We start from the raw sequence: 14500 nt of genomic DNA, 5'->3' as shown, positions 1-14500 counted from the left end.
ACGTTGCTTTCCTCTCCCTCTCCCCCTTTAATAATGTATCCCTTTATATAGCCTATGCATCATTGCTACACTTGTTCCTGATCATGCGTCAAGGGATTGGGTGTAATGAGTCAACTGTTTAAAACGGTAATTTGAAGCTCCTATCTATATCCTTTAGGGCAGGGATAACGACATCGTTTTAATCCGGCTACCCAGCATAGCTCAGCAGCCCCATCAAGTTATAAATTCCGTGCAATTCAAATAAGCGACATAATTTTGTCAATGGCCCTTATCTTGGATAATTATTTACTTCCCTGAGGAACCGCCCGGGAACAGATCAAAACATCCCTGTCCCGCCGGCGTGTTCACACCTTTAAACGGACTAACTTTGAACAACAAAAACACATTGGACCCAGTGAAATTAGTTTCGGGTAAACACTACGGACAAACGAGAACAACCAGGAGAACACACTCTTTATTTTACACATGAATTACGCACGACAGATGAAGCAATAAAATGGTCCAGCTATCTAAGCCCATGACAAAACTTGCCCACACACAGATCATGTAACCTCGAGGTTTGCTGAATTTGAAAAGGGTGGTACCCAAGCGTGCCCGTTTTCAGAGCCCATCACGATGTAAACAGCTCCCAACAAGAGAACTATGAGGGGGATCCCCGCGCTTAAAAAAACAGAGGCGAAGACACGATATTTATGCGTTGTTTTGCTTTGCGGCACCTCTGTAAAAGTACTTCGAATCAGTTCAACCTTAGTGCTCACATTTCAGGGATAATACCTTCGATTGAAAAAAATTGTAAAAGTAGTATTTCAAATTAATATATCTATTTTGTAAATGTATAATGTAGGCTAATACGTGTGTATGTCTAATTGTATATACATTAGGCCTATACTTCCCACTGGGCATAGACTTCAGTTCAACGTCTAGTTTTACATTTGGTTGAGTTGTCACCTAACCGAAATTCAACGTGCAATCAACAAAACATTTCACTATGTCATTGCATTTAGGTTAAAAGTTGGTTGAAACAAATACAATATTTACTTATATTGATGACTTTTTGCAAATCCAATCAGTTTTTCACACTGCTTCAACCTCACCACGAGTTTTTGTTGTTGTTGAAATTAGGTGGAAATGACGTTGATTCTGCCATTTTTTTCCACAGTGGGTTGTTTATGGCTATAGCAATTCAAAGTAGTCCTAAAGGTGCTTTTGAAATATAGGTTTTTCATTCATAAAGGATTGTCAGTTTGAGTCCGTGTCTGTGATAGGTCCGTTGCTGGTTCTGCCTGGTCTCTGGTTGTTTTTTTTACTTGTTGGGGCTGTGGTGTCCAGGGGGAGGAGTGGGCCGGTTATCGGAGTGCTCCTAGGGAAGCGCATAGACAGAAGTTCGCATCAGTTTGTCTTCCAATTCAGTCGGTCCAGTCTCAATAGCAGCCACACGGCAGGGGACGGACGCGCTGCCAGAACTCAGGATACACAGACAAGGTTCAACCCTCCAGAACTGCCAACACGCACCACAGCTGTAGTCCGATTTTCACCACACAATAACTGACTCGAGGAATCTATCGAACACTAAAAAGGACACATTTATTGTATTTTTTTGTTTGATTTAGTTTTTGTATTGTTTTGGTCTCAGAAGTGTTGATACGGTTGAGGGAACTTTCCAGCTTGTTTTATCATCCCTAAATCTGAAAGGTAAGACTGAGGCTCATTCACAAAATATGTTATATTTAGGCTATCCATATGATCACTGCTTTATATACATGTTCCATGAAGTGAACTTATGATAAACCACATCGATAAAAAAAAAACGGTTCTATAAAGCAATAAGCTTGCGCTTTTGTAGCCTATTAAGTCTAAATGGTTTGTGGAGCGCTTTTTGGAGAGACTTTTCCATAAAAAAGAAAAACAGAGAGGGACTCTCCGAATAAAGAACGCTTGCCTTTGAAACGTCTGCCAAATAGAGGGGAATGGGTTTTGTGGTTTACAACTCCGGGAAGTTAAGGATTTCAAAACACATTTCAATCAAGCCTGGGCTCGCATGCTCTTTTAATTTGGTTCGCTTAGTTTGGCTGTATTTCACAAGGCACGGTGAATGTCGCGTGAAAAGGATGAACCTTTGAGGGAGTTGAAAAGGACACGCGGAAGGCAGTGTCCGCGCACTCGGGGCTCTGAGTCTGAGGAGCCCTGCTTTGTGCCCATAACGGAGTTCCCATGCTCTCAGGGGTGACGGAGCACCCTCTAAACCCGCCAGACGCAATTCATCAATATGCGTTCTCGCCCCCTTCTATAGTACGTGGCATAAATTCTCTTCAATGGCCCTTTTTTTTATAGTGGTGCTGCGGATGAACATGACACAAATGTTGGGAAAATGTTAGTCTGGTCTGGGGCGTCAGTTTTACAACAGCAGAGTTTTCATTTTACCAATGAGCAAGCCCACGCACCTGCAAGTTGCCTACCTCTATCCTGCTCTGATTCCTCACCCACACACCATCTCACATTTGGGAGCCTACACAAAATTCCCTCTTAAAATCAGGACAAAGTAGCCTACTGCTATTGAAATGTATGAAAAGTAGTAAACATAATTTCGTGTTGCATTTTTACATAATTACTTATTAATTTGTCTCTCGCGATGTTTTTAGACAGGCTACTTACTATCTTATTGTAGATAATAACATGTATTTAAGTTGATAAAAAAAAAATATATATATTATTGATCAAAAGTGTTATTCGTTTAAAAAATAAATTTGTAGCCTATATAAAATATAGGCAAAATAGACTGGGAATTTGAATAACTGTATTTAGTTGCAGAGAGAAGCCACACTGCCTCCCGTACTTTCTCAGGAGAATGAATAATGAACAAAAGTATGAAAATGGGAAGGTCTGTGTTGCATACCGTAACTAAACAGTGATTTGCATATGAAAACTCCGGGCTGAAAGAATTCCGCCAGTGTTGCTACAACATTTATGCGTCCGGAGAAGTGACGGGCTGCAGTGTATATACAGTCTCCTCACTGCCTTTGCTTTGTGCGGACCGCTGGAGTGGGATGTCACGTCCAGAGTCGTTGCTGGAAGATTAAGGCCATAGCGACAGGTTTTTATTCCCTTCCTTAAATTATTCATCATATCCACACCCTCTCCCAGTGTCCAGGACATTCACTCTGCAAAGACCTCATTATGCCTCCTTAGATGGACACAAGCAGAGACAGTGCCATCAGACTGGTGGACGTCTCTCTCCTGAAGAAGGGGTCTGTGCTCTCTGTCCAGCGGATACATGATTGACTCATTTCCCATGATGCTGGTCTGTGCCCTTATCGTTGATATACTGATTGGCAGAGAGTGGACGATTTCTTTCCCATTGTGCTTTTTGTAGGGCTAATATTGTGTGATCTGCCCTTCATTCACAATGACAGCAATGAATTGCACATCAGTCAGAACTGCACCCCTAATTTGAATGTCTTATTTGTAGCGCAGTAATAGAAACTGCCCCTGCGACCTGACATGCTCCACCATGCATCCTTCCGGGATGCAGTGCTAACTGCAGGCCTCACTCAGAAATGGACCATAAAACAGAGAGACAGAGCGAAAGGCAAGGATGGAAAATACAGTAGGCTCCCCTTTCTGAACATACTATTTTGCCAGGAGCAGCAGCATAGTCTTTGTGGGCTGATGATGATGTAGATGGTTTAGAGACAGAATGTGGGGGATAATGTAGACTTATATACACTCTGGGTGAGAGGAATTTGACAGTTTAGAAGACACACACACACATGCAAATAAACTCACATTCTGCGCAGACAAAAGTTCTGCTCCTGGACAGAGGCCCTAAACCACAGTCTCTACCAATTCATTAATGAGCTGTTTGGCTCTCCTAGTGCACCAGACCTGCTTTGGGTTTGGCTGTCCATCAGCATGGGCCCAGGTTATGTGTGGTTGGTTCCATCTCAGGCTCTGAGCCCTCAGCCCTGCTTGCCTGTCTGTATCCCCAATCCCCTGGTTGGCCCTGAAGTGACAGCACATCAGTGATGGAGTCTGCTACCGAAGACCTACTGACCATAAATCTGCCTTCAGAGAGGTTTTAAGAAAACACAAAGCGGCTCCAGGTCCTTTGAGCCCTGCCAGGCGTCTCTTTGTGAGGAATCCCAAATGTTTCTTTATTTGTGTTGAAATTAGTGTATTTTTCCCTCCTGTCCTGCTAATGAGCTCCATGTGGGAGCAGGCAGGAGGTTCACCCGTCCTGACAGAGAGACATGGAGCTGGGGCCGGGAGGCTGGAGGGAGGATGGAGCTGCAGGACTGGGGTTGGGGTTGGGGTTGGGGCTGAGGCTGCAGAAGGAGGTAGGCAGGGCAACCCAAAGAACACATTGGAGGGATGGAGAGATGGAGGGGGGATGTGGCAGTGTAAGGGGTGCCTAGTATACACACTTGCAGGTGCACATGGCCTCACGTACACAGGCAGGCAAGCACACAGACATGCACACGCACAATCTTCCTTTACATACACATGCTTATACATTCACACATGTGAGCACATTCATATACATATGCACGCAGAGGTCCTCACACACACTCCACATGGTTCTTTCATGTTGGACAGTTGGAGGGTAGGACTACTGTAGTGCCCTGTGAATGACAGGTGTAAGCTGCTTTGTTGTGCACACATGTTCGCTGTCACTCAGAAATGGCTCTATACACAGATTATATGTGCTAGTCATCAGTGTGTGCTGGCTTCACATTGACTGACTGCTGGAATACCAGCTCAATCACGCACACTGACTCACCAACTGGGAGCAAACAGCACACACACCAATAACCACAACAAACACCTACATCCTACAACCAAACTGACCATTCACGGGATGACTTCTTGAACATCTCAGTTGTTTGATGTATGGATTGAGTGAGTAAATGGTTGATTGATTAGTTAATGAGATTATTCTTCACTTTGCTTTAATCTTAGTTGATGCGTTTATATGAACTAGATGATTTGGTGCTATTCCAACGACTCTCCACCTGGGAAGTGATAGTATAGTTAGTCTATTGTGTTAATATTTTTATCTGGCTAAATTGTCATTCACGTAGTTCTGTTAAAGGCACAGAGTGAACACTGCATGGTTCATGTTCTTGTTGCCATATAGGAATTCAGGTGGAACTAACTGTCATTGTAAAGTCATATAATTTAGGTGGTTATTACATAGTTATTACTACAGGTTATACAGTTAAATTGTGACAGACATACTTATATTTCTATCATTAATTATGCTTTCTGCATAAGCTGTTCAGTATTATTCACTATGAAGAAAAACCATGCACAATACAGTAATTGAGTACATTGAGACATCAAGTTGTTTGTGATGAAGTAATGTGATTATGTGGCTCAGTTGCTAGGCTTGTGGGTTCGATTCCCATGGGGGACCAGTACAAAAAAGTATGAAAATGTATGCACTCAATACTGTAAGTTGCTCTGGATAAGAGCATCTACTAAAATGGAAAAGTCATGAATAGACCATTTCAGTTTTCACATAGAAATAAGTTGCATTTGCAAAGTATTTAAAGAAACGTGAAAACATATACCAAGCAAGTATTTTTATATTCAACAAGTATGATCAGATTAACTGTTTTGTACATTATCAGACTCAAGTTACAAATGCTGGTAAGCACTCAAATAGGCTTACATTTAGTCAAATTTTATTCACAAAAGTAGTGTATTGTATTAGTGGACAGATAAAGACATCTTCAGCGCAGGCAATATTAGTTTTTTCTCCGCCCCCTGGCAAAAGAATCGCAGCACCCCCACCCCCAAACTACTTCCTGCGGCTATGCACAACTTCACATTTATTAGGCATTAGGCTTTTTTCTTTAATGACCAAAAGTGCTTCAAGTTTTGAACAAAGTTCCAGTCGGAGTGAAAGTGAAAAATAAATGAATATATAAATAAATAAATAAACGGCAGCAAAACAAAGTTGACACGATTGTGGCCGGCTCTGCCTTCAAATTATCCTCCCCCGAATTACCATCATACATTATCCCTCACTCTAATTAAACATTAGGCTTTATTTGTTCCAGATGCAGCTTTTTTGAAGTTTTATTTTGGTAAAGAGAGCTAACTCCATGGCCTGAGCAGTCTCATGCATGCACAACCATTCCAAATTCCAGTCTGTCTGTGCTGCTCCACACAACCACATGGCCCAGACATTAGCACAGTCAAATCCAACTATATTAATGTGAAGGTGTCATCTTTCAGTGATGGCTCATACATGGGATCTGAGTCTGGATGGAGGAACGTAGCATTTAGTGGTAACACTTCTCAGACTTGGGATACTGCAGCACTTTGACCAACTCAAACCAAAGGCATTGGTTTAAATCAGTATTACCACACGCGGTGGGCAAGTTGCTTACATTGGAAACAGCACATCAAGTGCATGTTGGGTTATGCTAAATATGTTGGCAGGCAAATCTGATGGACGATACCACACTAACCATTGAGAGAGCACATATCCCATATCGGATGACATCAGTCTGATAGTGTCATTGCGTGGGCTTAGTGCAGCAGGGACTGGGAGAGTCTTTTGGGAGCCTCTGTGCTGTGTATTGGGGTCCCTGTAGAGCTCTGTACATACCACCTCAGCGCTGTCTTGAGTATTAATAGACATTTGTTCCGCCTGACACTCTTCTGAAATGGAATGAGACAAGCTGAGGAGCTAAGGATCACCTCTCTGTGAGTCAAACCTCAAAGTACCACTTAGATGGCTTTCCTCCGCCTCTCTGAAGTCTGACAGGATGATGGGAGGCTCAGCTCAGGCACAGGGGAGATGGACACACTGACAGGAGCTGCCGAAGGCTTTTCTCTGCATTGTGTTTTAAAAGGAAGATCATGTAGTAATGAAGCCATGTTTGTAGCATGGAAGCATGACCAGCTTTGGGTTCTCTGGTTTGACTTATGTCTCTCCAGAGGGAGGGAGGAGAGGAAGGAGAGAATGTCTGTTTGACAAGGACAGAAAGAGGGTGGGATAGAGATTACTATACATGTGTGTGCGAGAGAAGAAAAAAAAGATGAGCTATATTTGTGGGAAAAAAATACATGGAGCTAGGGTGGAAGAGAAAGAAGGAGAGAGAAAAGGAGGACAAGGAAGAGAGAGAGAGGGACACACAGAGAGAGAGAGAGAGAGAGAGGGAAGAGGGGTTATTAAAAGGACACACTCTCACTTGCAGTAAATGGCAGTAAAGTATCTGGCTAATCTGCCATCATTACCCTGATTAAATCAGCCGGGATTTGGCTTTCCCATCAGCTGGAATCAATGTGGTCAAATCAATAGACAGAGGATATCTCTGTGTTCCTGAGCCTCAGTAAGCTGCATAGACCCGTGTACTGAGTCACATCCCATAGCTGTTAGAGATATCTACTGAACAGTACACTGTAGCTACCAGTGCCAATCTTTCCTCCTCTTCTATCCCCTTAAATGAAGTTTCTTTGACCCTTCTCACACTAGCCACTGTCTTTATCTTCTCCCCCTTTCTGGTCCAAAGTGTCTTCTCTCTTTTTTGTCTGCCTTCCACTCTCTTTTTGAAGAGATGGGGCCTCTCTCTGTCCATCTCTGTCTCTCACTTTCCTCTCTTTGGCAGCATGTTACTGGTTTCCCTTCCATTCTGAGACTTAACAGGCAAAACTGGAAACACATTTTCAAGTTCTTCTTCCAAGTATTGATTGAAAGATTTCCAATATTCACTACACTCTTAAAAAAAGGTGCTATCTAGAACCTAAAAGGGTTATTCGGCAGTCCCCATAGGAGAACCCTTTAAAGAACCCTTTTAGTTCCAGGTGGAACTCTTTTCAGTTCCATGTAGAACCCTTTTCACGGGCTTCTACATGGAACTCAAAAGAGTTCTACCTGAAACCAAAATGGGTTCTGCTATGGGGACAGTCGAAGAACCCTTTTGGAACCCTTTTTTCCAAGAGTGTACTTTGGCATTTCTAACTATTCTGACATTCCTGCATTACTATTTTGTGTGTTACAGGAGGATGAGGCTGTGCTTGGGACCTCAGGGCTGGCCTCTGGGCCTGGCTCTGGTGCTGGGGGTTGTATTTGGCCAGAAGCTGCCCACACGAGATGAGGGCCTGTTCCAGATGCAGATCAGAGACAAGACCCTGTTTCATGATTCCTCCGTCATCCCAGACGGCGCCGAGATCAGTGGATACTTGTTCAGGGACACACCTAAAAGGTAACGATTCCAGGTCTATAGCAATACGCAAGTTGACGTTTATTGCCATAAGCTTTGTCCTGGAGGCAGAACAGTGATTTCCCTGTAGATAGGCCAGCTACAAAGTCAAAATTGGCTATTTTGTAATAATTCAACAAAGCTTTTTGGTCTTCATTTAAGGTTATGGTTAGGCATTAGGGTTAACAGTGTGGCTAAAGTTAGGGTTAAGGTTAGGGTTAGGTTTAAAATCAGATTGTATGACTTTGTGGCTGTGCTAGCTGGTGACCTCCAGAACAAGATTCATGACAAAAAACACTAACCTGCTATAAATCCACCATCACTATCAACAACCATTACCAACATGTAGGTCTACTGCTCCAAACATGTACATGTACTGTATGTCTTATCTTACCAAATACATGAGACCAGGCTGTGTTTGATCGAAAACAAACAGCATTGTAGCTTTCCCACACTAAATAGTACTGTAGGCTCTGTATAATGACTTACTGTAAGTGGATGCATTGGGAATATGGAATGCATTGTAATGGATACTAGGATGAGGAAATGCATAATAGATGAGAAAGAGATGTTCATGTAATTGAGATAATGTCTGCTGAAAGAGACTCGGGTCATTAGCACCCGGAGACAACCATACAGTGACCATAGATGATTTCAGTAGTTAAACCTGTAGTTAACCCTATCATTTACCTGGGCACTACTTCTTGTTCCTGCAGGTACTACTTTGTGGTGGAGGAGGACAATACCCCGCTGTCTGTGACGGTGACACCATGTGATGCTCCTCTGGAGTGGAAGCTCACTCTGCAGGAGCTGCCTGATGAGGCCAGCGGAGAGGGATCAGGTAAACACCAATTAGAATATATATACAAAAGTATGTGAGTACCCCTTAAAATTAGTAGATTCGGCTATTTCAGCCGCACCTGTTGTTGACTGGTGTATAAAATCGAGCACACAGACATGCAATCTCCATTGATGAACATTGGCAGTAGACTTTCAACATGGCACCGTCATAGGATGTCACCTTTCCAACAAGTCAGTTCTTCAAATTTCTGCCATGCTAGAGCTGCCCCGGTCAACTGTAAGTGCCGTTATTGTGAAGTGGAAACGTAAAGGAGCAAAAACGGCTCAGCCGCGAAATGGTAGTCCACACAAGCTCACAGAATGGGACCGCCGAGTGCAGAAGCGCGTACTACATAAAAAATCGTCTGTCCTCGGGTGCAACACTCAGTTCTTAGTTCCAAACTGCCTCTGGAAGCAACGTCAGCATAATAACTGTTTGTCGGGAGCTTCATGGAATGGGTTTCCATGGCTGAGCAACTGCACACAAGACTAAGATCCCCTTGTGCAATGTCAAGGCGTCAACAGGAGTGGTGTAAAGCTCACCGCCATTGGACTCTAGAGCAGTGGAAACACGTTCTCTGGACTGATTAATCATGCTTCACCATCTGGCAGTCCTGACAAACATATCTGCGTTTGGCGGATATCAGGAGAATGCTACCTGCCCCAATGCATAGTGCCAACTGTAGAGTTTGGTGGAGGAGGAATAATGGTCTGGGGCTGTTTTTCATGGTTCGGGCTTGGCCCCGTAGTTCCAGTGAAGGGAAATCTTAACGCTACAGCATACAATGACATTCTAGACGATTCTGTGCTTCCAACTTTGTGGCAACAGTTTGGGAAAGGGCCTTTCCTATTTCAGCATGACAATGCCCCCTTGTGCACAAAGCGAGGTCCATACAGAAGTAGTTTGTCGAGAACGGTGTGGAAGAACTTGACTGGCCTGCACAGAGCCATGACCTCTATCCCATCGAACACCTCTAACCCATCAGTGCCCGACCTCACAAATGCTTTTGTGGCTGAATGGAAACAAGTCCCTGCAGCAATGTTCCAAGATCTAATAGAATGCCTACACAGAAGAGTGGAGGCTGTTATAGCAGCATAGGGGGGGACCAACACCATATTAATGCCCATGATTTTGGAATGAGATGTTCAATGAGCAGGTGTCCACCTACCTTTGGTAATGTAGTGTAAATGGGAATTCATATAAATATGATTTATGGAACTATTAGCTAATGTAAATGGGACTATTACAATGTAATTAAGTTGTAAAACGTGCAATATATGATTAAGGTACAACAAATACATAAACAATAATTTCAGAAATGTATCAGGATGAACAGTAACTAGCATTAACATTTGATTGATGTGGTTTTGAATAAAATTGGAAAGACACTCTACATTTTGTTGTGGTTGGGCAGCATTGGTGGTCTGCTTTTTTGCTGTGGTTGTGGTATGGTTATTAACTAACACAGTGTATGAACTGACCACACTTGATGTCTGGATTGACCACACCTGATGTCTGTAGCCTGTGAAAAGGGCACAGAGCCCTGAATAGGAGAGACTGCCCTTGGCAGGTTGGCTGGCTGGTTGGCTCATTAGCTGGTTGGCTGGTTGGTTGGCTGGCAGACAAATACAGTGTATAAGTAAAGAGTTTAGAATGTGATTAAGCCTTCTACATGAATCCCCCATAACATCTGTAGATAGCTAGGTACAATAATCCCCTTGTCCACTACTAACATATACTCCTTTTGCCCTTCAAATTGAATACCCCACCCCTCTCTCTCTCTCTCTCTCTCTCTCTCTCTCTCGCCCTCCCCTCTCATTCACACACACTCGGACTCTCTCCATCTGGACAGTGTCTTTGAAACACAAAAAATCAATCAACTCCCTCAAGCCCAGTCCCATTAGAGCACAGACATGGACTGCAGCGGTGGTTTTAGAGTGTACATATGTGAGGGTGTGAAAGTACATGTATGCACGTGTATGACTATGTGTATGCACGTGTATGACTATGTGTATGCACGTGTATGACTATGCGTATGCACGTGTATGACTATGCGTATGCACGTGTATGACTATGCGTATGCACGTGTATGACTATGCGTATGCACGTGTATGACTATGCGTATGCACGTGTATGACTATGCGTATGCACGTGTATGACTATGCGTATGCACGTGTATGACTATGCGTATGCACGTGTATGACTATGCGTATGCACGTGTATGACTATGCGTATGCACGTGTATGACTATGCGTATGCACGTGTATGACTATGCGTATGCACGTGTGTCTCTGCCAATTAATAAATGGGCTTTTTGCCTGATACTACCTACTTTTTTGATGTTCACTGTCCTAATATATTACAGAATAGAGACTAAATACTGTAACACAGTAATGTGCTACATATTTGCTACACATGGCATCTTACCGTAGACCAAGGAGCCATTCACATATAGGTAGAAGGCGATGTATGTGCACGAGTTTCCAGTGAACACTGTAAATCCACAAATGCCCAACTTCTCTATCTATTCATCTGTTTACTCCTCTGTTTGCTGAAGGTCTCAGACTCAGATTGGATCTTTTATCATTCCTTTAGAACACCGTTCAGCCCACTCTTTGGATGACAAACATAATATTATGGTTCTAAGCACAACTGAAATAAGGGCTGGGCCTCTTTGTAGCAGAACTTCCCAGGAAGGGCCAAGTGAATATTGGCCTGTGATCTTTTGGGATGTTTAGAGATGTTTAGAGTGAAAGCATGGCTGCTGACTCATAAGGGGCTAATTGTCTGGCTCGGAGATTGCCTCACCATGACCTCACCATGATCAACACTTTAAATGGGTCATTATTTGTCACCTATGGAAATGATTTTACTTCAGGACAAAACATAAAAAACAAAAACATTAGGGGATGTTAACAAAAAATATCTCAGGAGATGATGATGTGGTTGCTGTGATATGAAAATAAGTAATGTTAAGTCTTCCTGTGTCTCTGTGTGCTTTCCAGGTAAGCCGGAGCCCCTGGACCAGCAGAAGCAGCAGCAGGTGACAGTGGATGAGGGCACAGAGCTCTTCTCCTACAAGGGGAATGATGTGGAGTCTTACATGGCTACCAGCTCTCCCTCCGGCCTCTACCAACTGGAGATGCTCTCCACAGAGAAGGACAGCAACTTCAAGGTGTACGCCACCACCACCCCAGAGTCTGACCAGCCCTACCCCGAGCTGCCCTACGATCCCCGGGTGGACGTCACTGCCCTGGGCCGTACCACTGTCACTCTGGCCTGGAAGCCCACCCCGACGGGCGTTCTGATGGGCCAGCCCGTCCAGTACTGTGTTGTCATCAACAAGGAGCACAACTTCAAAAGTCTGTGTGCTGCCGAGGCTAAGATCAGCGCTGACGATGCCTTCATGGCCGTTCCAAAGCCAGGCCGGGACTTCAGCCCCTTTGACTTTGCCCACTTTGGCTTTGTCCGCTCAGACAATGACTTTAACAAGGACCGAGGTCTCACCAGCAACAAGATCTCCCGCTCCTACACAGCCAAGTCCAAGGCCTCGGACATTCAGAAAGTCTGCATCGGTAACAAGAACATCTTCACCGTGTCGGACCTGAAGCCGGACACTCAGTACTACTTTGACGTATTCGCTATGAACTCTGCCACCAACACCAGCACCGCCTACGTGGGCACGTTCGCCCGCACTAAGGAGGAGGCTCGGCAGAAGACGGTGGAGCTGAAGGATGGCAAGGTGTCTGATGTCTTCATCAAGAGGAAGGGCAGTAAGTTCCTACGCTTCGCCCCGGTCTCCTCTCATCAGAGGGTCACTCTGTTTGTGCACACCTGTCTGGACTCTGTCCAGGTGCAGGTGAGGCGTGACGGCAAGTTGCTGCTCTCCCAGAATGTGGAAGGGGTACGACAGTTCCAGCTGCGGGGGAAGCCTAAGGCCAAGTACCTGATCCGTCTGCGAGGCAGCAGGAAAGGAGCGTCCACCCTGAAGGTGCTGGCCACCACAAAGCCCAGCAGCAAGCAGCCCTTCCCCTCGCTTCCCGAGGACACGCGCATCAAGGCTTTTGACAAGCTGCGTACCTGCTCCACTGCCACTGTGGCCTGGCTGGGAACGCAGGACCGCAACAAGTACTGTGTCTACAAAAAAGAGGTGTCCGAGAGCTACGGCGAGGAGCAGCGGCGCCGTGAGCAGAACCAGTGTGCCGGGCCCGAGACGCGCAGGAAGTCAGAGAAGGTCCTCTGCAAGTACTTCCACAGCCCTAACCTGCAGAAGGCCGTTACCACGGAAACCATCACAGGGCTAGAGCCGGGCAAGACCTACCTGCTGGACGTTTATGTTGTGGGCCACAGTGGTCACTCAGTCAAATACCAGAGCAAACTGGTGAAAACAAGGAAATACTGCTAAAAGACTGCATAGAATAAATCTATTATAAATATATATATTAAAAAAGTTTTATTTAACTCTAAGTGATATTCTACTAAGGAGTGAATACAGACTGACTACTCACACAGCTGATGGGCCTGTGGCAGAGACTGAACTGTTTGTAGAGATATCAACCTGCATATTTATGTTTACATTTCATTGTTGGCACGTTTTTGGGCGATCCATAGCGAGGTGCTCTGTCACCTTTGCTTGGGGACCTAGCATCTCGTTGCCAACAGGGAGACCTCCGAGCTTCAGAAAAGAGACTGTTTCATCTTGTGTGTTTCTTTGTTGCTGCATGACTCTTGTGTTTGTCAAAATGGTTTGTTCCTTCAGTTTCAATTCCCGTTGACCTGCAGAGATACAATAGCTACCGGCCTTGTATAGTTCTCTCATTGCTTTATTCACATTTAGGATAGATTTCAATTATTTTATACTTCTTTGCCTCTTTTGGTTTGATTGTTTGATTTATTGGTAATGATGACTATTACATTTATGAGGAAGTAATTCAAAATCTATGAGGAAATTGTGGTTGTGGAGACATTCCCTTGTGCATCTCAGCCAGGGTACACTCAAGAGCCCGTCTGTAAATGTGTTCTGTGCTGGAGGTCTGTGTTATCACTGTATCACCGTGTTTGTCACATGTACAGAGTTGTCCTGCCAATATTCATGTACATAAACACTAAATATAGAACAAGTAATCCCTGTGTCACCCTGGGTGTCATGTTCTTCTGTGGGCTAGTTAACGTCACATAGATAGATGCAGTTTGTCAGACAGCAGTGTATCAGCAGAAAGGAGGATATATAGTGTTTATAGATTTTACGTTAGTCCTGCGGTATGTCCTTGTAAGCATAACATGATCGTTGACAAACGATTACTGACATGTAAGATCATTTTAGTATGGACATAATGCATCAGACGAATGGGACTGACGGAGTGAATTATTTGGAGGAACGTATTTGAATGATGGTAAATGTTGTTTTATTGCCGGTGTCAAAAGTTCTCAAAGGTACAGGTGTAGG

The 14500-nt window shown here is 44.2% G+C and overlaps 1 protein-coding gene across 1 annotated transcript; it reads left to right on the top strand.

Annotated features, from left to right (window-relative positions):
• The first annotated feature begins 1309 nt into the window (after nucleotides 1–1309).
• LOC110524527 (protein NDNF) lies at nucleotides 1310–14178 on the top strand. Its single transcript, XM_021604258.3, has 4 exons — nucleotides 1310–1692; nucleotides 8013–8216; nucleotides 8930–9054; nucleotides 12060–14178. Exons 2-4 carry the CDS (start codon nucleotides 8017–8019, stop codon nucleotides 13457–13459), a joined length of 1725 nt encoding a protein of 574 aa, XP_021459933.2. The 5' UTR covers nucleotides 1310–1692; nucleotides 8013–8016; the 3' UTR covers nucleotides 13460–14178.
• The last annotated feature ends 322 nt before the right edge of the window (nucleotides 14179–14500 follow it).

The sequence above is a fragment of the Oncorhynchus mykiss genome, chromosome 5 (genome assembly GCF_057628025.1).
Source record: "Oncorhynchus mykiss isolate SJ-2025 chromosome 5, ASM5762802v1, whole genome shotgun sequence".
In the NCBI taxonomy this organism is placed as follows: domain Eukaryota; kingdom Metazoa; phylum Chordata; class Actinopteri; order Salmoniformes; family Salmonidae; genus Oncorhynchus; species Oncorhynchus mykiss.
Note: the sequence above shows the minus strand (reverse complement) of the source record. Positions and strands in the feature narration are given on the sequence as shown.